Source organism: Diachasma alloeum, unplaced genomic scaffold (assembly GCF_001412515.2).
Source record: "Diachasma alloeum isolate Michigan unplaced genomic scaffold, Dall2.0 Dall_scaffold_00338, whole genome shotgun sequence".
NCBI classification, from domain to species: domain Eukaryota; kingdom Metazoa; phylum Arthropoda; class Insecta; order Hymenoptera; family Braconidae; genus Diachasma; species Diachasma alloeum.
The window spans coordinates 536,842-560,259 of NW_021680477.1; the positions used below are offsets into that span (position 1 = coordinate 536,842).

Below are 23,418 nucleotides of genomic sequence, written 5' to 3' on the forward strand. Positions count from 1 at the left end.
TGAATAAACAATGGTTTTGTTTCCAATCTTTATTTTTATTTTTCATTCTTTATCCATCATTCTGCTTTATCCAGGCTCAATTACAACGACAAAAAATAGAAATAGAAAGATTAATCCTAGTACAAGGTAATTACGTATTCCCTAGATTTACCAAATGTCTTCTTACCAGACCTCTCAGTGTGTCATCAGTAGAAAAAGGAAAATAATTCTCCGCACTCATCATTATTTACATGAGCTGTCACTCCGTATTAATTATCAACATCAAAAAAAACTATTTATGGATTTCTTCAGCTAATTTATTTCCACCCTCCGACGGCTATCGACTCAATTTCAAAAAGACCTATGAAAAGGGTAGAAGAATCTCGAATAGTTGAACAACTATTGAAGAGAAAAAAGAAGATTAAAAACCAGACCTTCAATCATCAAATCTCCCCAAATCAAAGTTCATTTCAAGCCCCCAAAAGCCCCTTGAAAATAAAAAAAAATTCTCAATCTCCCCCCAATCCCGAGATATCAATACCAAAAAAGCTCCATTCCAGGCTCATAACTCCCCTCAACGTCCAACAATCTCATTAACGCACATATTAATCAACGGTCTCAGCTCCTGCTGTGCATAATCCTCAGGAAGTGGTAGCTGCGAGACCAAGTGCACGAGCACCCTCGTGGTGGATCGGTCCTCACTGGGCTGCATCATCAGCAAGCTCCTAGCAAGATGCAGAGTCCTCTTGGCAATTTCCGCCTGGCAGAGTGTCAACTTGGCAGTGGTGCAAGGGAACAAATTAATCTTAGTGCACAACGAGCTGAGCTGCGGCTGCAGCATCTCCAGTCGATACCCAATTTTCCCCAGATCCTTGGTCTTGACGAACCTCTCGATCTCCCCAGCGATCTCCATGTACTCCCAGAGCAGCTGTCCCTGATGGCTCCAGCCATTCACAAGATTATGGCACTCTGATGGCACCAGAGGCCCCAGCAGATCCCTGAGGTACTCGTAATTCTCATTGATGACAGCATCAGCAGCCAGATGCTGGATGATGACGCCATGCGCCTGGTTCCACTGCTGTGCCTGGAGGAGGTACCAAGCAGCCTCCCCATACCTCTTGACAGCAAGAGCCTTGACAGCCTTCGCCTCGTTAATCCACATCGAAGGTATCTCCAGCTGCTCCACGAGGAAGGTCTCCCTCCCGACATACTCCGGATCCTCATCAATCTGAACATGACGAGACAGCAGATCCAAGACAGCCTTCCTCCTGATCCCCACGTCATTCAGATGCAGATCCACGAAAATCGCCCAGTGCCAGAGGTCGTGGGCCTCCAGCTGAGCAGCCAAATTCGTATGAGTCATCGTGGCCACATGCTCAGACAAGTGTGAATACCCGAGCCCAACGATGACCTGCTGCAGCAGCCAGCTGAGTCTGTAGTCCAGAGGATCAGACGTGTGGGTGAGAGGGTTCAGCAGCTCCTCGAGGGAATGATTGCCAGTGCAGTAGAGCTTGATCAAATGATAGCATAGATCGTAGGTTTTCTTCCCCACGACTTCAGCCTCAAACTCCTCCTCCTTGTACTCTGGCAGGGGTGGGGCTGCGTAGATCTGGTCGTTGGATTCAGGATTGAAGGAGCCCTCGAACAGCTCGAGAACGTCCGTTATCGAGGCGGTGGGAGGGGAGAGGTACCAGAGGTGAATGGCCAGAGCTCTCTTCCAGTCCAATTTCTCGCAGACGTTCACTGTTTCCTCGTTGAACATGATGAGGTGGGTGCCAGCAGCCAGCATGTAGATCTTCAGACGCTCCAGGGAGATGTTGGGGAGCATGTCGGTGGCCTGCCACAGGGCAATCGTCTGTTTTATGAGCTCCTTCACTGAGGATGTGCCCCCCAGCTGGGAGATCAGTAGTGCCAGGCAATAGTCCCCTGATTTTCTGGCCCATTCACAAGCCTCCTCCAGCTTGTTGGCAGAGAGCAGAGACAGGATGGACTCACTCTCGTCTGTTGTCCCCGATATGTCGTTCTGGACAGAGCTCTCAACGACCTCCTTCAGCCAGTCCCCAAAGGCCTCTCGTCTGATCATGACGTACTCGTGGCTCTCGGGGCTGGTGTCAGGGTCGATGTGGGGCAGCTTCCCCCAGAGGGCGACACACAGCTGCCAGACGTCGTTGGCATAAGCTGCCTGATGATCGTTGGACTGGTCTGCCAGCTCCTGAGCGAGATTGCAGTGGTGGTGGAGAGCGTTGAGCCCCGAATCCCCAGTGCCAGCACGAATCCAGGGACAATTGCCCTCCCGTCCAATCACCGAGTTGTTCAACTGGATCAGGAGGTGTCCCTCGATGCTCTCTCTGAAGATCTTCAGGTAATCAGCGTCTGCCCTCGTGCCTCCGAGGATCTGCAGTCGTTGGATGATGCTCGTCGACGTGTGATCGTCCATCAATCTCCCAGACATGTAGCTCTCGATCTGGCTGAATTTATTCTGCAGTGGCACCACCGACGCCTGCTCCTGGCTGCTCAGGGATATCAGGGTCAGCCCGGGCCCCCAGCAGGGCTTGAACTTCCTCCCCATCTGGATTCCAATGTCACTGATGCATTGGAACCGCAATTTACTACCAATCGTCTCCCTCAGGGGGATGACTTCACACCTGAATTTCAGGACAATCGTCGTGGGGTTGACGATTGGCGGGGGAAAGTACTTAGCCAAGGCCTTGGGCTTCTCAGCTTTAGCCTCAAGTGCCTCACTTTTACTCCTGGCGAGGCCTTTCGAGTCTCTCACCTTGTCGGCGTAGAAAGACTCGTTGGACATTGATTTGGAGAACGACAAAGTCTCCTGATTAACGAAATTCGTAATCTTGGAGGGGAACCCATCGCTCTGCTCCTTCTTCCCATCGTCGAAGGGCTTGAACATCCCCTCGGGGGCATAATTGTAAGAGTCATCCCCATTGTTCTCAGCATCGAAGAAGCTGGCCTTCATCAGCTGGAGTTTGTGGCTGTCAGTGCCTGCTAATCTAGCGTAAATCGATGTCGGGCTCAAGGCAGACTGTTTCTCCCTGTTCTCCCCCTGAACAGGCGACTTCACCTCGTCCTCCTGCCCCTCGCCAATCTCCATGACATCCCCAAACCCCTGAATCTTCTGATTCCCCACCAGCTGCACCTGCTTCAGAACACTCGGCGATTTCTTCTTCATCCCAGCTCTGTCGGCCAGGAGAAAAGTCCGTCCCTCAGCCTTCAACTTCTTCATATTCTGATTCACCAGCACATCGTCCTCATCGTCAGAGTCACTCAGCCCGTACTTCGAGAAATGATCGACCTTGAATACCCACGAGCCAGTCTCAGGGCGATACTCCAAGAACCTCATGTCGTGTTTCTCAGATACTCTCCTCAATTTGGCTTCGTAATTCATGGCGATGAGCCTGTGGGGATCGGTAATGGGTTCATGGAGGTTCTTGTCCTGCGGCCAGACCCTGTCGAGGGTCACCTGAGCCCTCCTGTTGAGGCCCTGCCCCACTGGTGGCTTCTTATCGTCATCAGGATATATGACAACCTCCTTGTGACGAAAGTAAACAATCTCATCGAAGTTCAGGCCGTAAATATCGAAGGAGTCAGGGAAGTAGACGTTCCCGTACCCCTTCCTCCCAATGGTGAAGTTGGGGACAATGCAGCTGTCGCCACGAACAAACTCCTCCAGCTGATCCACTGGGGGAATAGTGTAGTATCCAGCACGACGAAGAGTCACTTTAGCTGGATTGGACTCAGCGCAGTCCCCCTGATACGACAAAGCACTCTCGTCGAGGTCTCGAGTGGAGTCGTTGAAGCCAGCAGACTCCCCCGCACTCTTGTCCCCCAGAGAGCAATTGAGACTGGCGTTGGCAGGTGATGAGGTTGGCCCCTTCCCCTGATGATGATTCTCATTACTCCGAAACTCTAAGACTGTGTTCTCCAGGGGCTCCTCGTGATTATCCGAGGAGTTGAAGGGTGACTTTTGTCCATCGAACTCCTCCTCAGGGATTTTCATGTTCCTGGTGAGAGTCTTCTTCCTCAGCCAAGAGGTGGACGAGGATCTTCGCTCGTTACTCTGCCCCTGGTAGTTCTCCTTGTCAACAGGCTCTTCAACAGAGGCGTCCTGTCCCTCCAGCACACTATTCTCGTTGTTCCGGGGGCTGGAGTTGCCCTCAGAAGTTGACGAGGTGTTCACCAGGGGCTTCGGTCGAAGCACCAGACGCTTTGCGTTGGACCTCGGTTGGAAGGCCTCCAACAGGGTTGGATCCTCCTCCTCCAGCCCCTCGAACAACGATTTCTTCGATAACTGCGCTGGGGTGACCACTCTAGCCTTCACTTTAGGGGAATTCGTCGTTGACACTTTGAACTGGGAGTTGTGCATGTTCTTGCCAGCTGGTGCATTCGATGGCTTCAGTATCTCAGCTGCTTTGCCAGAGGCTGGCAGAAGGTTCTTCAGCAGTGGAGAGTCTCCGAAAGGGGCTGACACCAGCGCCAGGATCTGCTGGTGAACAGGTACAGACGAGGAATTCTGCTGAACTGGATTGCTCATCCCTCCTAGGAGATTCATTCCAAGTCCAGTGTTGGTGGCTCCAGTGGTTCCGAATCCCCCAGAGGTTCCAAAGGCCCCAAGATTGTTGAAGGTCGAAGTCGTCGAGGGATTGCCAAACAGCCCTCCAGGCTTGCTCTGACCGAAGAGGGAGGAGGTTCCTCCCAGGGTCAAGCCAGTGTTGGTCCCCAGTGCTGAGGTCGCTGCGGGTGTAGCTCCGAAGGGGAATCCACTGGTTTGTGTTGAAGGCTTGAAGGGAGTGTTGAAGAGGGAAGTGTTGGTGTTGGATGTCGTCCCAAATCCTGGGTTTGTGCCGAAGGCAGGGGCTGGGGTGGCCCCGAAGCCGGTGGTTCCAGTCCCGAATCCAGTGGTTCCAATGGGCTTAGCACCGAAGAGAGTGTTGGAAGTGCTGGCTGGTGTCGTCTGGCCAAATCCAAAGCCAGTGTTTGACGTAGCTGGGGCGATATTGAAGGCTGGCTTGCTCTGGTTGAAGAGTCCGAGACTCTGGTTCTGCTGGGGGGCTCCAAACCCACCGAAATTCGTGCACTGGCTGGTGTTGAGGGTTCCAAAACCTGTGGCTGGCTGATTGGTGCTGGTGTTGGAGAATAGTGTCGTTGGGGCTGCTGCACCGAAGGGCTTAGACTGTGTGTTTGTGCCGAAGAGACCTGTAGATGGCGTGGAATTGTTGAAGGCGAAGGCACTGGTGGTGGTGGCTGGGGTGCCAAAACCAGGCACTGATTTCCCGAAGAGGCCTCCAGATGTTGTCGACTGGTTGGTGGTGCCGAAGCCACTGGCCATGGAGCCGAACCCAGTGGTGCCTGTGCTCGTGATGGCACCGGTGTTGCCGAACGGGGACGTCTGGGTGGGGGCTCCGAAGAGGCTCGTTGTCTGGCCTGCCTGCGCTGGACCTTTCAGGCCGGCTGTGTAGTCCTCCAGGCGGAGCTCCTCCAGGGATTTGTTCTCGTACTCCTTCATCACCATTATGCAGTGGTGACGGGTCGAGATGTTCTGCGTTGCACCGTTCTTCACCATTGTGTCGGTTCCTGTGACCAGGCTGAATTTCACCTGGGGGCATTCGAGTTAGGTATAAATTATGAAATATGGAGAAAATGAAACGCTCGGAAAGGAATTCAGTAGCGAAGTGGTAAAACTCAAAATACTCAAAATAAGTGAATTTTTATTATTGACCAGTTTTCAATGAATATCTCGGAATCTAAGGGAGATAGCAAAATTTTTATTATAACCTTTTTTGTAGAGCCGATTGAGAGCTACAATAAATGTAGATACGAAAATTTCGCTATCTCCCTTAGATTNTAGGGGAATTCGTCGTTGACACTTTGAACTGGGAGTTGTGCATGTTCTTGCCAGCTGGTGCATTCGATGGCTTCAGTATCTCAGCTGCTTTGCCAGAGGCTGGCAGAAGGTTCTTCAGCAGTGGAGAGTCTCCGAAAGGGGCTGACACCAGCGCCAGGATCTGCTGGTGAACAGGTACAGACGAGGAATTCTGCTGAACTGGATTGCTCATCCCTCCTAGGAGATTCATTCCAAGTCCAGTGTTGGTGGCTCCAGTGGTTCCGAATCCCCCAGAGGTTCCAAAGGCCCCAAGATTGTTGAAGGTCGAAGTCGTCGAGGGATTGCCAAACAGCCCTCCAGGCTTGCTCTGACCGAAGAGGGAGGAGGTTCCTCCCAGGGTCAAGCCAGTGTTGGTCCCCAGTGCTGAGGTCGCTGCGGGTGTAGCTCCGAAGGGGAATCCACTGGTTTGTGTTGAAGGCTTGAAGGGAGTGTTGAAGAGGGAAGTGTTGGTGTTGGATGTCGTCCCAAATCCTGGGTTTGTGCCGAAGGCAGGGGCTGGGGTGGCCCCGAAGCCGGTGGTTCCAGTCCCGAATCCAGTGGTTCCAATGGGCTTAGCACCGAAGAGAGTGTTGGAAGTGCTGGCTGGTGTCGTCTGGCCAAATCCAAAGCCAGTGTTTGACGTAGCTGGGGCGATATTGAAGGCTGGCTTGCTCTGGTTGAAGAGTCCGAGACTCTGGTTCTGCTGGGGGGCTCCAAACCCACCGAAATTCGTGCACTGGCTGGTGTTGAGGGTTCCAAAACCTGTGGCTGGCTGATTGGTGCTGGTGTTGGAGAATAGTGTCGTTGGGGCTGCTGCACCGAAGGGCTTAGACTGTGTGTTTGTGCCGAAGAGACCTGTAGATGGCGTGGAATTGTTGAAGGCGAAGGCACTGGTGGTGGTGGCTGGGGTGCCAAAACCAGGCACTGATTTCCCGAAGAGGCCTCCAGATGTTGTCGACTGGTTGGTGGTGCCGAAGCCACTGGCCATGGAGCCGAACCCAGTGGTGCCTGTGCTCGTGATGGCACCGGTGTTGCCGAACGGGGACGTCTGGGTGGGGGCTCCGAAGAGGCTCGTTGTCTGGCCTGCCTGCGCTGGACCTTTCAGGCCGGCTGTGTAGTCCTCCAGGCGGAGCTCCTCCAGGGATTTGTTCTCGTACTCCTTCATCACCATTATGCAGTGGTGACGGGTCGAGATGTTCTGCGTTGCACCGTTCTTCACCATTGTGTCGGTTCCTGTGACCAGGCTGAATTTCACCTGGGGGCATTCGAGTTAGGTATAAATTATGAAATATGGAGAAAATGAAACGCTCGGAAAGGAATTCAGTAGCGAAGTGGTAAAACTCAAAATACTCAAAATAAGTGAATTTTTATTATTGACCAGTTTTCAATGAATATCTCGGAATCTAAGGGAGATAGCAAAATTTTTATTATAACCTTTTTTGTAGAGCCGATTGAGAGCTACAATAAATGTAGATACGAAAATTTCGCTATCTCCCTTAGATTTGGAAATATTCCTCAAAAACTCAACTGGGGGATCAGTCGACTTAAACTGTTCTACCACTTCGCTACTGAATTATTTGACGCAATTGAAGCAAAAGAATTTTTTTATATTTTTTTATCAACATTTTTTTATTCTTGGGAGTGCTGATGAGAATAATAATTTTCCATTCGAAAGAATGATAAAGATAAAGATATAGATTGTAATATAAAAAGCTCATGACTGTATTGTGTAACTTGATAAGCAATGATACTGTTCTCACCATTTTTCTCTTTTCAATTAACAAAATAAATTATTCGAAGTCAAGATAGCAAAACAAAGAATAATTAAATTATGAAATAATTAAATGCAGCCGAAACCCCTAATTTCTGGACGACTGGGCCATATTTTTTTTATTCATTACATGTAGACCAATGCAAAAAAAAAATTGATTAATTATTTCAATTTATTATTCATGAAAAATTAAAAGAAAATTTTAAAAAATATATTAAATATATATTTTTTATAATATATAGTTTTGTTTATTATATATTACATATATATTTTTAAATTTATATATGCATATAAATTAAAATTTATTATTCATGATTTATTATTTATTATTATTGATAGATTATTTGAATTTTTATTCAATTGAAGTTGAAATCGTGCAGAAACTAGCCCCGTCCAGAAATTGGCCTGTTTACCCTAAATATAAAAAATCCATAAAGTTTCACAAACCATTCCAGTTCCAGTGATGCCAGTGCTAGTTGTCCCAGCTCTGAACCCCCCTGGATTTCCAAAAAGACTGGTGTTAGCTGTATTATTCATCTGGCCAAAAGGAGTTGTCTGTTGAACAGGCTGTTGCGTCTGTCCGAAGAGAGAAGTTCCTGTGCTGGCGCCAAATCCAAAGCCCGCGGGCTTCTGCGTCTGGCCGAAGGCTGAGGTTGTCCCGCCAGTTCCGAAGATACTGGTGTTGGCATTCTGCTGGGTTCCGAAGAGGCTGGTGTTGGCGGTGCTGGTGCCGAAGCCCCCGAAGGACGACTGGGTGGTGGCTGGCTGGCCGAAGGCTGGGGCTGCCGCTGTGTTCCCGAAGAGACCACCTGTGGTGGCCCCCGCTGGCTTCGCACTGAACAGGGAGGAGGTGTTGTTGGCCCCGAACACTGGCGTCGAGGTTGTACCGAACCCCGTGGTCGTGGATATCGGCTTACCGAAACTCGATTGACCGAAGGGGCTGCTCTGCGTGGCCGAGCTGAAGCCTCCTGGAGGAAGAACGGTTCCAGTGAACAAGACGAATAGGAAATGGAGAAGTCGAGGGTTACTCTTTTGCATTAGGAATTGGTGAAGTACTGGTTGAATGAAATTTTTTTATTTGACAATGTGGAACTTCATTCATGGGTTTTTGGATTGTTGCATTGAGAATTCGTGAATTCTGGGCTGGAGAATGACATTTTAGGATTGACGAAGAAATATTGCGATTCAAGACGAAAAGAGGAAATTTAGAAATCACGGGTCACTGTTTTGCGTTAATAAATGTTGAGTTATTAAGGATGTTCGACACCCTTTTAGCCAAGATTGACGTTGTTTTCATTTTTCTGGGAAACTATCGATGGGAGTGACGTGAAAAAATATAACGATTTTGTGGTTTGTCATTCTTTAATGGCTCATGAGGTTGCGTAGTGGTGCGATAATTTTCATGCGTTTTTTCTACAGTTTTGTGATTCTTTTTCAAAGTTTAGAGAAAACGCAGGAAAATGTTCGCACCACCTTAAAAGTTCGTCAGTCATTAAATAATGACAAAACGCAAAAACGTTATATTTTTTCACGTCAATTCCATCATAAGTTTGCCAGAAAAATTNACTTCTTGGTTTAAGAATTAAAATTTCGGGGTTCACAAGGAAATATTTCGATTCAAGACGAAGAAAAGGAATTTTTTTTACCCAAACAAACATGACGAAATACTCACCGAACGAGGTGTTACCAGTATTGCCAAACATGATGAAAGCCCTCCACCTGCCCTCGATCTCGATTTTAACCTCTCAGAAATCTAAAAGTTCGAAAAAAATTTATTCTAAAACCTGTGAATCTGCAACTGATCCACAAAATCCATCGCCCTCTGAGTTTGTTTCCTCTCCACTCAATTATTCCTCCATTAATTTCCCCAATGAGTCCAAAATTAACGGATAATTTCAAGTAATTCTGATCAAGTAGTTCCCCCAGGAATTCACCACTCAAAACATTCCACACGATCCTTCAAAATACTAATAAAACCCCCGCAATGGCCTCATCAAAGCATGTCCACCCCCGATACCATCGACCCACCCTGAATAATTAATGAACCCTGGTAATAAATAAATAACAACCAACAAAAGCCACTTACCTCCAAAAATTCAATTTGGTGAATGGATTGCACAATGTGGCGCAGGTGACACCCGCCCTTTCCGAGCCACCGATCTCGCCTTGACTTCCACACCTTCCGAATTCCGTATCACTTATTATTTACAATATCAAAATAACAACAAATTGCGGTATTTTATTCTCTTTGTGAACTGTCAACGACAAACCACGCAAAAAGAGCCTCGCGAGCATGGAATATGCGTCTGAATTCCTCTCTGTTTTGCCCACTGAAGTGAGATTGGCGGTGCCACCGTCGCACCCCCCTCTCGCGCGAGTGGCCGGGAGGGGCGGGTGAACAGCGTTGCCAGTTCGCTCGTTCTACCGGGAGATCTACATTTCAAAAAAATAGAGCGGGCGCGCGCGCTTTTGCGCACGCTGATCCTTTTCTTCAGTTCAGGAAATGAAAAAGGGAAATTGGTTGCATTTCATGCACTCAGGAACGCATTATAATTAGCAATGGTCTATGCAGTGAAAAAAAATTAAATTTCATGCCACGCTGTGCGATAAGTCAAGTTTAAAACACGCTCGACGACTACCGCACGAGGTGGCATAAACAACACTATAGAACACTCGGCGATAAATTCCATTGTCAACGAATGTGAGTAGACCTCGCCTTCGGCTCGGCCTGTAAACTTCACATCCGTTGAAAACGAAATTTCACACCTCGTACTCTAATATACTGCAAGATCTATGCGCTGATCTATTCATTTGTTGAAATGAAGAAATGGAATTCATTGAATTTCATTTTCTCATGAACACCTTATAAATATTGATAATGAACCAAAGAGAATTCGACTAATGATTGAAGTGAATATCGAAGTAGAATAAAGGAATCTATAAAGAATTTCTCATTTTCAATTAATTATCTTCAATTTTTTTAAATAATCGGTCTCCATAAAAGGACAGAATTGATTAATTTCACCGATGATACAGAGGAGGGTGGGGTAAAACGGACACTTTAGACTTTTTTTTATTATTCATAACTCAGAAACAAATTAATCAATTGAGCTTAGGCTCGTCACAAAGGAAAAGAATTGTTTTTTGTATTGACAAAAAAAATCATTAAATTTTGTCAACATTTCAACCCCTCATTGAGATTTAAAAAAAAGTCAAAAGTGTCCGTTTTACCCCAACCTCCCCTATATATATATATATATATATATATATATATATATATATATATATATAGGACCTCTAAAGATGGTTTTGAAGCAGGGGAGACTCCTAGACCCCATTGTCCTCCTAGACAATGTTGTCACAGCTCTGCTTTTCAATTGAAAACAGATATCATCTTCAGAGACATTTGTCATGTTTAGAGGCTCTAGCACGTCATTTCTCGACCTGCTCTTTCGTTTGAGTCCAAAAAAACATTCATATCTTGTCTGACATCGCTGCTACAAACTCGGGTCTACAACTCGGGCCTTCAATTGAAAGCTACAAATTCTGGTCATCAACTCTGGTTTTCAGTTGAAATTGGAATTGTTAATTTACACAATAATAGGAGTCCATTGACGATTTTTTCTTAACTCGTAAAAATCTTCAAACAATTTGCTACCGATTGGTGATAAAATTTTTTGAAAATAATGAAATAGGGGGGATAACGCCTTTTTTTTCAGGGATGATTTTTCAAAAATTTATTTTAAAAAAAGTACTAACTAGCAAATGTTGTTTATTAGCTCACAATTTTCTTCAAAACTACTTCAATGAGGAAAAAAATAAAAATTCGGAATACCTATACATGAGGGGCTAATTGATCGGATCTCCTCCCCCGCCGTCCCGCGATTTTTTCCTTCCATCGACCTGGCAACACTGTCCCACCCAGTGGTGCGTCTTGCGGCCCCCGTCCGCAGCAAAAGGCCATTTTGATTAGTAACATGGCGTCAGGCGAGATTAATATGGCGTCCTCAGACATAATAACCGAAGTTGAAATACAACCGGACATCCAGGAGGTAGAAATCGAAACGATACCCGTTGAAATACCGTGTGAAACTGTTGAAACAACAATTGAGGGTGAAGACGGCCAGCCAATAATATCCCTCCAACCACTCCCCGAGCCAGGACGTGAGGAAATCATACTACAGACGCAGGAGGAAATCGTCGGTGGTGATCCCCTGAGCGTTTACGATCAAATACCAGTGCCAGACAACGATATTTATGTTGAATCGAGTCCAGGGCCATCGCGAAAAGCAACAAAGAAAGCGAGAAAAGGTGGTAATTCACGATTTCGAGGGCCCGATCACACGATATTCGGGGAAATGGGGACTGAAACCAAAGCGAGAAAGTGGGAGCAGAAGCAAGTGCAGATCAAGACACTCGAGGGTGAATTTTCGGTGACAATGTGGGCGTCTGGGACTGACGACGGTGAGTGCAAACATCTCAAGGATTTTTCTTACAATCAGACAGGGCATTTACTCCCTCGATTATTTTCTCCTCGAGAGCTTCAGCATTTTTTTTTCCCCCCTCGAGTTATTTCACTTACACGTTCATGTTACGATGCCACTTGGATACACCGACGGTGACTACGCACTTCCGGTTTAATCCAATCGATAACTGGGTATTCGAGCACGTAGAAATGTGAGAAATGTGTTTGGGGTGACATTTGGGGGATTAATTTTTTAATATTGAGATACCGGCGGTCTCCATTGACAGTATCTGTTGTTTGTTTTGATCGTGGCAACGCCATTATGATGTCAGGGGGCAGCCATATTTTGAAAATGGCTTCTTTTTAGCGATCTTGCAACTGGGAATAATGGCGGCCTTTGTCGGGCCGCCATTCAGGGAATGTGGGGACAAAGATCAGATTCTGGCGCAGATTTTCCGCTGGGGAATGGCCTGTCCCTGGGCTGTTCTCGGTGAAGCGTTAATGCATGATTTTTCTGCGATATTTTTGACCTTCCGGGGACCTCAGGGGGGGCTTTGAGGGGCTCTGGGAGGCTTCGGGAATTTTTGGAGTGAAATTCTTGGGCATTCGAGAATGGCTCTCCGCCATGTTGGCGGCCCACAATGCACTGCGACGCGCCTATTTTTGGTTTAAATACTGTTCGCGATGGGGTGGTATGAAGCAATTGTTGCTGTGAGGGAGATAAGGATGGTGAGGAGTTGAGGGAATTTTGGCTTTTTGCGAGGGGCTGGTCACTTCTCAATCGGGTGGCTCAGTGATTCCCAGAATGGGATGATTTTATGGGATTTCTTGAGGGATTTCTGACATTTCTCAATTAATATTGGAAGTCATGATTTAACGGGATTGCCATGAGCTCCAGTAGATTTTGATGATTTCTTTAAATTAAGGATTTCAATTTCAAGAAATCATCAGAATCTATTAGAAGCTCGAATAAGAAATTTGGGTTTCACATTCATCGATGATTGCTAATTATTTCTCAAATTATCTGATTTCTATATGATTCGTACTGATTTCCAATTATTTCCAGAAGTCATTAAAAATCACTATCGAAAATGTAAATCGCTTGATTTCCAATGATTTCGGGTGATTTCTTCCCTATTGTGATTTCTTCTCAATTTTTGATGGATATCTTGGAATCTAAGAGAGATAGCCAAATTTTTCTCATTACCTTTTTTGTAACCCTCAATTGGCTCTACAAAAAAGGTCATGACAAAAATTCTTCTATCTCCTTTAGATTCCGAGATATTCGTCAAGAACTGGCCAGTAGTCAAAATCGACTTGACCCGCTTTCGCTATTAAATTAAAAAATTGCGTTAAAAGTACGGATGTTGGTGTACACTCATCACAATCGAAGTCAGTCCTCTCGCAATCTCTGGATGCAGTGATGGTATAAATCCCTGATAAAACCGTCGAGACGATGAAGCAATAAATAAAAAATAATCACATATTTTTACTCATAATATTTATATTGCACTCAGCTATTTAACATTCAACGAATTTGATCTTAAGTTCATTTTGAAGATCAATTTTCTCGATACTCAGAATACTGGGATAACAAATTGCTGATGTTGTTGTTTACGTGCTCAGCGTAAATCAATAATAATAGTTGAGTTTTTCAATTATCAAACATTCCAATGAACATACTAAATAGTCAAGCCCAGACTTATTTTTACTCAAGCATACGATTTTTTTTTTCACGAAGGAATGAAAAATGAAATGAAAAATATTTTTATATATTTTTTCTTATTTATTTTTTAAAAAAGCTCCAAAATGGAAAGAATTCTTTAATAAAGAACATTGTAGTCCTCGAGAATCGCCAATAATAATACTGACATTATTATTATTATTATTATTATTATTATTATTATTATTATTGATAATTTATCATGGCAACTAACGATTTGTCAGCCATTAGATACTGTAAATTATTAATTTGCAATTTCCTCCCTATTGGGTTTATTTCTCAATATTATTCTAAAACGCTTTTTGAAAATGTTCAGTTTTTTTCAACGGTTTTTTGATTGTACAGTCATAATTTTTGAAGACTCCAGAGCTATGTAAAACTGGATGGCAATTGAAGAACGTTTCAGATTATCAAAAGAAAAAAAAACAAGATCACGTTCGAAAGATAATACACGCGGGCCTTAAGTCAACCATTTCCAATATTGTTTAATTCTTTTCCTTTTAAGACAAGAAAAGGAAAAAATTTCCAGGGGAAAAATAAATGAGGGGAAACAATTTCCAAAGAAAAAATGAATGAGGATAAAAAATTTCGAAAGGAAAAATTCACCGGGGAAAAAATTTCTGGGAATTTTTCAATAGGGAAAAAAACTCCGGCCACTGAGCAGTTTCTCACTTGTTATTTTTTACTATCAAAAAAAGATTAAATAAAAAATATTAACGACGTATAAATGAGCAATGCCATAGCTTTTGTTTGGGTTTGCTTGTTTGTTGCTGTTAAAGGGAGTGTCCTATTAGCGTCTCACCTGGTGGATGTTCCAGATGAGGGCTCAAATCCCGAGCCTGATCCAGATTACACCGAGTACATGACAGGAAAGTCGTCGACAAAATTCAATCACTCTGGCAGTTCAGTGTCGGACGGTATGCCAGGCTTAGATCTCTCAGATCCAAAACAACTGGCTGAATTTGCCAGGCCTGGGCACAAAATGAAAGTACGCAAACCACCGGCTATGGATGGAGTTGAACGTACCATTGCCTGTCCCCACAAAGGCTGCACCAAGATGTTTCGTGATAATAGTGCAATGAGAAAACACTTGCATACACATGGGCCCAGGGTGCATGTGTGCGCCGAGTGTGGTAAAGCCTTTGTGGAGAGTTCGAAACTTAAGAGGCATCAGCTCGTTCACACGGGGGAAAAGCCATTCCAGTGTACGTTCGAGGGATGCGGCAAGAGGTTCAGTCTTGATTTTAACTTGAGGACCCACGTCAGGATCCACACGGGGGACAGACCTTACGTCTGTCCGTTCGATGGCTGCAGCAAGAAATTTGCACAGTCTACCAATCTCAAGTCACACATATTGACACATGCGAAAGCAAAGTAAGTTTTATGTTGGTAATTCTTTTATTTGTACACTATTTCTCTCTTCGTTTTAGTTTGGTATTGTTTGTTTATTAATTAGGTCGTTCATTTGTCTATTTTTCGGTTTTTCTGAGGTGAAAAATCGGTTAATTTTGGATAAATTCTAGGAAATGTGCTGTAAAATGTTCATTTATTTATTTATTCATTTTTTATTTATCAATTTTAATTTTTTATGAGGTGAAAATCAGTCAATTTTAGATGAATTTCTGTGACATTTTGAATTTGAGTTTGATATGATTATTGAAATGATTTGAAATTATGGAAAATCAAGCAATAATTGTCTTGAAGTTCCAACTTATTGAAAATTTACTTCTTTCAGGTCAATGTTCAAAATTAGAATTATCATTTTACGAAAGAAAAGTGAAATTTATCTTGGTAATTCGTTCATTGTTCTCTCAATTATTTTGATATTGTCATTGTTTATTTATTTATCGTTTCGTCCATTCATCAATTTTTTTACAACAAAATGAAACGTTGAATTTTAATTTGATACGATACCAATAATTAATTCAAAATTTCAATCCTGTTCAAAATTGAATCTTCAAAAATTCATGATTAATTCGATCGAAAATCCTGATAAAACAATTAACTTTAAACGCATCCCCGACTGTGCCTCGACTGTATTAGAAAATATTCTAGATTTTATTGATGAAAAATCATTGCCTTTTATAAAAATTTCCCAATTTCCTTCACAACATCAAAAATTCTATTCAATCTATTCAATAATTAAACTTCAATAAATTTTCGCCACTCGTAAAAATTAATTAAACTTTTCTGTTTCAATTTTCCCTGCAACCCCTAATAAACCAATAATTACAGATCGAGAAATTCCATTGGCAGACAAGTAGCACAAATCCAGCTCCAACAGCCCCAATTTGTCCAGGTTGAAGTGGCAGACGTCGACAACCAGCAGTTCATCGTCTACGCAGATTAGCCCCCCTAAACCTACTGCCCTCCCCTATTACTTTTCTTTTCATCCCTTGACGAAACCTAATTATTCTCATAATATCGTAATCATTTACGTGAGTAATCCCAGAACTGTGTACATATTTACAAAAGAAGAAAGGAAAAAAAAAGAGAGAAAACGAAGGAAAAAAAAGGATTGTGGCGCTTATAGAGAAGAATTAAAAGATAATTTTCACAATTTAAACTGTCACATGATTTATCAGCTCCGTGTTTTTTATGATAAAAAAAATATAGAACAGTGATGATTGAAATTAACTGAACACCAGGGAGCACAACACGACTGCGAGGCAAATGAAGTAAGAGTGAAGAAGAATAACTGAACAAGTGATGTAAACTGGTAGTTGTACTTCTTGGGGGGGAAATGCGAGATAGACTGATGGCGCACTGCTCAATTTAATGTCAAAAGAGAGATGATTAACGAATAAATGATTGAATTTCCAACAATCTAGTGCGTGCTCGTCGAAATACATGACTGTATATATTTATAAGTGAAAGTTAAATATTGTATACAGTATATTTTGGAAGATAATGATAATTCAGAATAAAATCATGAAAGAATTCTTTCTCTGCGAGGAATAAATGGTAAATCAATACAACAATTGTCGAAACTTTAATTTTTAAACGGTTGGGGAATTGATGTTTCGTGTCCTGGAGCTTTTTAAATTGTTTTCGGGAATATGTCGACGAGCGGTAATCATAAATTGAATGGCTCGTGGTTCTGCAGCTTTTTAATTCATTTGTGGTCTTCTTGGTTTAGGTCATTTTCCTCTGGAGTTGGTCTAGGGCTGTATTTTTCTCGAAAATTTATATTTTGAAATTAATTTCTCCCTTTTTTGCCATTGTTTCCGAAAATTTTTGTTAATTTAATTTTGTTTGAAGTTTAATTCTCAGAAGTGAAGTTATGATTGAATTTTTCGCATTTGTTGAGTACTAAAGAATTAAATTCTCTTGAATTGACAACATAAATCTAAAATTCGTGATGAATGCCATTTTATGAAAATCATAAATTTCAATGGATGTTTGACTTAAGGTCTCTCATCAGTCATTGAAAATTGAACTTTCATTTCAATTTTTTGAGTCTTAAAGACAATTTTTTTAGTGAAAAATTATCGGAAAGAATTTATTCAAAAATAAATTTTAGCTCTGGGAAACTTAAAAAAAGAAAATTCCATACGAGAAAGTTTTGAGGAGAAATATAGCCCCGATGGATTCTGCTATGCGTTAGAGAATGGGAATTATTCACAATTGAGCAGTATGAAGGGGGAAAAAATGTGCAAAAGTCGTGTTTTTATTACGGGTCTGATAAGGTCGAGTGTTAGTAATACGATGATTCAACATGTAGCCTTAAAAATGAACTTTATTGAGTTTGTTAATAACAATACGAGGATTTATTCGGAGAGCAAACGAAAAATTTGAGAGAAGAAATGAGCTTTGACATCCGATAATTCCATTGGCCTATTATATTAATAGCGGATATGTATAAGTGATTAGGAAAATTGGAGTAACTGTACACCTCGACGTTACGAATATTACCTTGGAGTTAAAATACATCATTAACGTTTTTCCTTTGCATTTATTCACCTTTTATTATTGATTGAGAGTACGTGAGTGGGGAGAGCTTGGTGTGAATGTCTGATGCTTATGAATTTGTATTTCTGATATCATTAGAACAGAGATAACTTTTATTATTAAATATAAAGAAATATTGAAATGTGGGGTAATGTTGATTGAATATGTCACCAATGCGAGAGAACAAATACAAATGTTTCTATTGTACGGTAGATTGAATTATTTTGAGTTGCTAGTGGTATTCTTGGGGTGACGAGGAAGGTAAGTTGCATGTTTTTTATTTTTATTGAAGAAAATTATAGAAATTTGCATGAAAAATCACTGGAGGTCGGGTTTGAACTCACGACTCTTAGGTTTCCAGTCTGAGGCTTTACACACATGACTATCCACATTTTTCTGAGGCCGGATTATTTCTTGTTTTAATTAATTTCTCCTTGAGAATTATTCACTAACTAATTTCCTTAAACTATTTTTCTAGCGGTTGTTGTCTCTTATCTTTTCTCCCGCAGAATATCTCTTTTGATTTATCTGGCCCCAACAAACATAGTTTAGCCCCATCAGAATGAATTATTGGATAATAATCAGTAAAATCATTTTTTAAGTAATTTATAATTCCATGCCAAGGACCATCTATTGTGGAAAATTCATCTTGTACGTGATTTAAGTCTGCAAGACCGTTGCGGAAAATTGATAGAAATTAGGGAAATTCAGGTGAAGTTTCCCTGACATAAAAAATGAGTCTTAAAATAAATAAAAAATTTATGCGTTTATGCAATTTACGAAATTGCATATGAAATTACGTAAAAAGCATTCCTTACGACTCATTCCACCTTCTAGAGACATTTATGAAATTACGCAAGGTCACAGGTAAAAATTACCAAAAAAAATTACCCTGACATAAAATTGGAAATTTCGGATTTGACGAACGCAATGCGTCCAGACGCAAAAGCCTCAAATTAACCACAAAATCATCAAAAACTGGAGTACTACATTTTTATAAATATTCGGTATGAAATTTCAAAAAGACCTCGTGTCGCCTCGCAGCGTCACTTGTCGGAACCCGTGGACTCAGCTGACAACACAAAAAATGTGTCAACATAGTGTGTACGTCAAGTTGGGGTTAGGGAAAATATTTAGTTGACGATCGTAGCATGTGGTGAAGTAATAACCTGTTGGCCAGATGGTATTGTTGATGCTGGTATCATCGACAATTCTCAATTGAAGAAACAAAACAAAGGTTCATCGAATTATCACAGTGGACATTCGAGGATGGAGCAAACTGCTGTGCTTTGGATGCTGTCGGTGGTGATGCTGGTGGGATCGTACCTGGCCGGATCTCTTCCACTTGTGATGAACCTCTCCGAGGTGGGGATCATTCTTGTTTATTGTCTGATGGATTCGCAGGGCTCAGCTCATCTATTTTTTTTTTTTGTTCAGGATAAACTGCAGTTGGTCTCGGTTCTTGGGGCTGGCCTTTTGGTGGGAACCGCCCTGGCTGTGATCATCCCTGAGGGAATTAGGGCGCTTTTCAGTGAGGCTACTACTGCTGCTCCTGGGGCTCAGCATTCACACGATGAACATGGTGCGTAATTCTTCGTCAAGATGAGTGAAGAGGGCTTGAAATAAAATCAGTAGCGAAGTGGTAAAACGGTACATGTCAATTTTGAGTATTGACGATTAATATTTCGGAATCTAAGGGAGATGGCAAAATTTTGTTATGACCTTTTTTGTAGAGCCGATTGAGAGCTGCAACAAATGTAATTACGAAAATTTCGCTATCTCCCTTAGATTCGGAAATATTCCTCGAAAACTCAACTGGGAGAGGGAAAACGGACAGTCTCCAATCGTAAATCACTTGGGAATGGCAGAGTGGAATGTCGATTTTTTTTTGTTTTTCGAGATTTTTTTTAAGCTTCGAAATGAGACCTCATTCATCGAAATCGTGTCATTTTTTCAGGAGATATTGAGCATTGAAGACTCAATAAATGACGTGATGAAGAAATGGTTTCACAGCAATTCTCTAGATCAAAGAATTCTTTATTAATTCAAGATCAACGTTAATAATGCATATTAATATGAATAATGAAATGAATACTATTAGGTTGAAATCAAATCGACGATTATAATATCGACAATATCATCGACAATATCATCACGAGAATTTCACTCGTTACATTTCGAAATCACAGGGGCCTTTATCGTGCTGACGAGTTTACATATTCCATAACACTTATAACACTCATATTACATAATACTCATATAAAACAAATACATGTATTTGCAAATAATTCCAGACTAAAACAGATGGAGCACACGATAGCATGCCATTGTAACGTGACTTACTTATATCCCTCAAGGATTTTTCAAAATCATGCGCCTTGTCAGCAATTTCAGATATCGGGAACATTAATATATCCAAGGAATCATCACAATATTCAGTAAATTTGTTCACTGAAACCCAATTTTTAGTCATTCTTTCTTACGAATGAAAGCATTGCAATCGTTCAATTTTTAGATTCTGTAGAATAGAGAAATGGAGGACTAAAATAATTTTTAAAAATCTGTAATTTCGGCAGGTTATAGGTATTAATGAGAACCAACTCTGTGCTCAATTTCAGCCCAATTGACCCACCCATTTTTGAGGAATCGCCATTGTTTGTAAATTGTTTTTCGCAAATATCTCGAAAACCGAATCGATTTCAATTTCTTATTTCAAAATATTCGTCTGGATGCAATTCTATTCTTCTGTCTCAGTCGATAGAAATATATGTACCTGTTCATTCAAAATTTTCGAGATATTTCAAAAATTAAATACTCATGACTAGATAATTCGAAGATTTTGACTCCAACGGCACAAAAGTCCTAGACTAAAAGACAAAATTCTCGTATAAAATGAAGAACTTCCCAAAATTTCTATAATTTGTATTCTTTTTAGGCGATCCCCACAGTCTCATTGGAATCAGTCTCGTCCTCGGTTTCGTCTTCATGCTCCTGGTGGATCAGTGCTCGAACAGAAGATCAGGGGGAAAGGAAAAAAGTATGACAGCTACTCTCGGACTCGTGGTCCATGCGGCTGCTGATGGAGTTGCTCTCGGAGCTGCTGCAACGACATCCCAAGCTGACGTCGAAGTCATTGTGTTTCTAGCTATCATGTTGCACAAAGTAAATATCCAAGTGATATATTTTGTCTGCATTTTTGCATTTTCATCATTGATCATTCGTCATTTATTTCAGGCACCGGCAGCTTTCGGATTAGTGTCTTTTCTGCTTCATGAGGGAGTGGATAAAAAGAGAATTAGTCGACATTTACTGGTATTTTCATTGTCTGCACCTTGCCTGGCGCTCATTACGTATTTTGGAATCGGAAAGGTACGAAAATTTCTCATGACAGATTAATAAATTTTTTATGAAATTATTAATATTTATAATATTATTATAAATATTATAATATTATTATTTACATTATTATTATTATTATTATTATTATTTTATTAATATAATTCGTGATTATTGTAATTATGCGAAATTTCTGCAATCAGGATGAATTGATTACTTTTTGTTATTCTTATCGCCAAGGAAGGTTCTGGAGAAAATCAAAGTATTTTCTTAACATTTTGCTATTGACTGCCTTTCACCACTTCACTTCCACTTCACTGGAATAATTGGGGATTTTTAATCAATTTAGAAAGGCTTATTTTGAAAGGAGTGAGAGTAGGAAATCGTGCTTATTGTTAATCATATTAAAATTAAAAACGTAGATTTTCTAGATATCCATTTTCTACTCTCAATATATGAGATTTATTGGAATTTAATTGACATTCACATATGAATTTTCAACATTATGATTTTTATCGGGATTGGATATGAATCCTGAATTTCTTATTTATGTTGAAAGTTTAAGAAAATGACGTTTTCAAAATGTTGATAGCAATAACAGAAGTTTTAATATTGAAATGAACATCACATGAAGATGAATTTTAAATAAATTCTCTAGATATCCATTTTCTACTCTCAATTCAATAAATGAGATTTATTTGAATTTAATTGACACTTGCATTAAAATTTCATAATAAATTGAGTGAAATAGTCATTCATCCTCACTGATTGTCTCCATATGAAAATGATTGTCTTCAGGAGGGGAAGGAGACACTCAGTAATGTCAACGCAACAGGTCTCGCCATGTTATTCAGCGCTGGGACATTCCTCTACGTGGCAACAGTCCACGTGCTCCCCGAGCTAATGACAAGAAACAGCAACGCCTATTCCCATCTGCCCACAGCTGAGGGAGTGCCCGTCCCGTCATCAGGACTTAAATTCAAGGAGATTGTGGCTCTCGTAGTCGGTTCATTCCTCCCTGCCCTACTCACAACAGGTCATCATCATTGACACAAACAACTCGCAACATTCGATTTTGTTGAAACTATCGGAAACACGACGCGTTGATGAAAACAAAAATCATTTGTTGATCGTAATTTAAATAGTTTCGATGGGTAAGTGCAACTCACGGGGAAATCTCATGAAATTTGTAAACGTAACATGAATTCGAAATTCTTTCATACAACTTCTTTGTACGTGTACCTGAGAGGTTTTTGATATATTGTTATTTTATTATCGTTTTATGATACTTGGGACATTTATGCATGCAGAATTGGGTGGGATGTCATTTCAATTGAAGTATTATTCGATTTTTTCAAGTCATTAAATGTAAAATATTTCAAACTACTTTAACTTCATTTTTGAAATAATTTTTTGTTTCAAAAAAATCGTTAATTGAAGGAAGATTCGACGAATGGTTGAATGAAATGATAAATATTCATTTCTATTCAGCTTCAGAAGAAAAAATGAATAATAGGAATTTATTTGTCAGAAATAATCAACTCAGAGTACTTTCTAAAGTTTCATTCTTGTTGGATTTTCATAGGATAGTGCCCAACTCTGCATGTAACTCTCTTAGAAAATAAGTCTTCAATAATTCCACGTAATTATGATTTTTTACATAATTTATTCAGCGAAGATATCGTGAAAATCTATATTTTTGTTTCGATGGGGCTATGTAATTAGGTACAATCATGTAGATAGAGTGAGATGAAATGATGCGTGAATACACGTCACATCAGTAATGACATTTGATGGGTGTATTCCGGGGACTGATTATTACGAATACAGGGGAGTGAGTGCGACTCTTTGCTTTTGCTGGTGATGCAAAAATTCCAATATGAATAAAACATTTTTCGATGGAATGTGTACATTTTGTTGGAGTGCTGAGAATGAATGAAAAATTAAAAAAAGCAAAATGTATTTTATTCTTGGTTTGTAATCTTGAATTTATCTTTTATTTTGTTAATACTGTAATAATTAATAATAATGATTATTGAAGGTTGAACGATTGAAATAAGGAGCAACCAGACAACACAATTAACAGAAGAGAATTAATTTTTATTATTTGAACTATTTGTGATCAGCTTTTATTTTTGAGCCATCAAAAATGATAATGATGATGATGATTAATATAGTACTTGAGTGGTTTTAATCTAAGAAATGCTACTTGAAATCATTTGTATATTCAACTGCCGAGGTAGGACAGATGAAATATTTCGGCAAAGAAAAAATACTATTTGAAATAATTGAACGATTTTTTTATTGTTAGAGAT

General features: G+C 41.1%; 3 protein-coding genes across 4 annotated transcripts; 2 read left to right on the plus strand and 1 right to left on the minus strand.

The window, feature by feature from the left end:
• Positions 1-14: 14 nt before the first annotated feature.
• Positions 15-9,962, minus strand: LOC107040573 (nuclear pore complex protein Nup98-Nup96). Its single transcript, XM_015260705.1, has 4 exons — positions 9,715-9,962; positions 9,301-9,381; positions 8,076-8,596; positions 15-5,590 (listed from the first exon to the last, which is right to left on the minus strand). The coding sequence occupies exons 2-4, from the start codon at positions 9,329-9,331 to the stop codon at positions 554-556; spliced, it is 5,589 nt and encodes a 1,862-aa protein (XP_015116191.1). The 5' UTR covers positions 9,332-9,381; positions 9,715-9,962; the 3' UTR covers positions 15-553.
• Positions 9,963-11,576: 1,614 nt separating this feature from the next.
• Positions 11,577-17,760, plus strand: LOC107040532 (transcriptional repressor protein YY1). 2 transcript variants are annotated; one of them, XM_015260652.1, is made up of 3 exons: positions 11,577-12,092; positions 14,596-15,190; positions 16,052-17,760. In XM_015260652.1, the coding sequence occupies exons 1-3, from the start codon at positions 11,606-11,608 to the stop codon at positions 16,164-16,166; spliced, it is 1,197 nt and encodes a 398-aa protein (XP_015116138.1). In that variant the 5' UTR covers positions 11,577-11,605; the 3' UTR covers positions 16,167-17,760. The 2 variants fall into 2 exon arrangements, with proteins under 2 accessions (XP_015116138.1, XP_015116139.1); XM_015260653.1 differs by having other exon boundaries at positions 14,635-15,190.
• Positions 17,761-18,700: 940 nt separating this feature from the next.
• LOC107040534 (zinc transporter ZIP9) lies at positions 18,701-23,391 on the plus strand. Its single transcript, XM_015260655.1, has 5 exons — positions 18,701-19,132; positions 19,205-19,349; positions 20,703-20,929; positions 21,002-21,136; positions 21,902-23,391. Exons 1-5 carry the CDS (start codon positions 19,037-19,039, stop codon positions 22,151-22,153), a joined length of 855 nt encoding a protein of 284 aa, XP_015116141.1. The 5' UTR covers positions 18,701-19,036; the 3' UTR covers positions 22,154-23,391.
• The last annotated feature ends 27 nt before the right edge of the window (positions 23,392-23,418 follow it).

Excerpts from the sequence above, each read along its gene's own strand:
- LOC107040573 (XM_015260705.1), bottom strand. The coding sequence starts at position 9,331 with ATGTTTGGCAATACTGGTAACACCTCGTTCG. Across the intron at positions 8,597-9,300 it reads TACTGGTAACACCTCGTTCG|GAGGCTTCAGCTCGGCCACG; the intron begins GTGAGTATTTCG and ends TTCTTCCTCCAG. Across the intron at positions 5,591-8,075 it reads GCATCACTGGAACTGGAATG|GTGAAATTCAGCCTGGTCAC; the intron begins GTTTGTGAAACT and ends GAATGCCCCCAG.
- LOC107040532 (XM_015260652.1), top strand. The coding sequence starts at position 11,606 with ATGGCGTCAGGCGAGATTAATATGGCGTCCTCAGACATAATAACCGAA. Across the intron at positions 12,093-14,595 it reads GGCGTCTGGGACTGACGACG|GGAGTGTCCTATTAGCGTCT; the intron begins GTGAGTGCAAAC and ends TTGCTGTTAAAG. Across the intron at positions 15,191-16,051 it reads TTGACACATGCGAAAGCAAA|ATCGAGAAATTCCATTGGCA; the intron begins GTAAGTTTTATG and ends CAATAATTACAG.
- LOC107040534 (XM_015260655.1), top strand. The coding sequence starts at position 19,037 with ATGGAGCAAACTGCTGTGCTTTGGATGCTGTCGGTGGTGATGCTGGTG. Across the intron at positions 19,350-20,702 it reads GCATTCACACGATGAACATG|GCGATCCCCACAGTCTCATT; the intron begins GTGCGTAATTCT and ends TATTCTTTTTAG. Across the intron at positions 21,137-21,901 it reads CGTATTTTGGAATCGGAAAG|GAGGGGAAGGAGACACTCAG; the intron begins GTACGAAAATTT and ends GATTGTCTTCAG.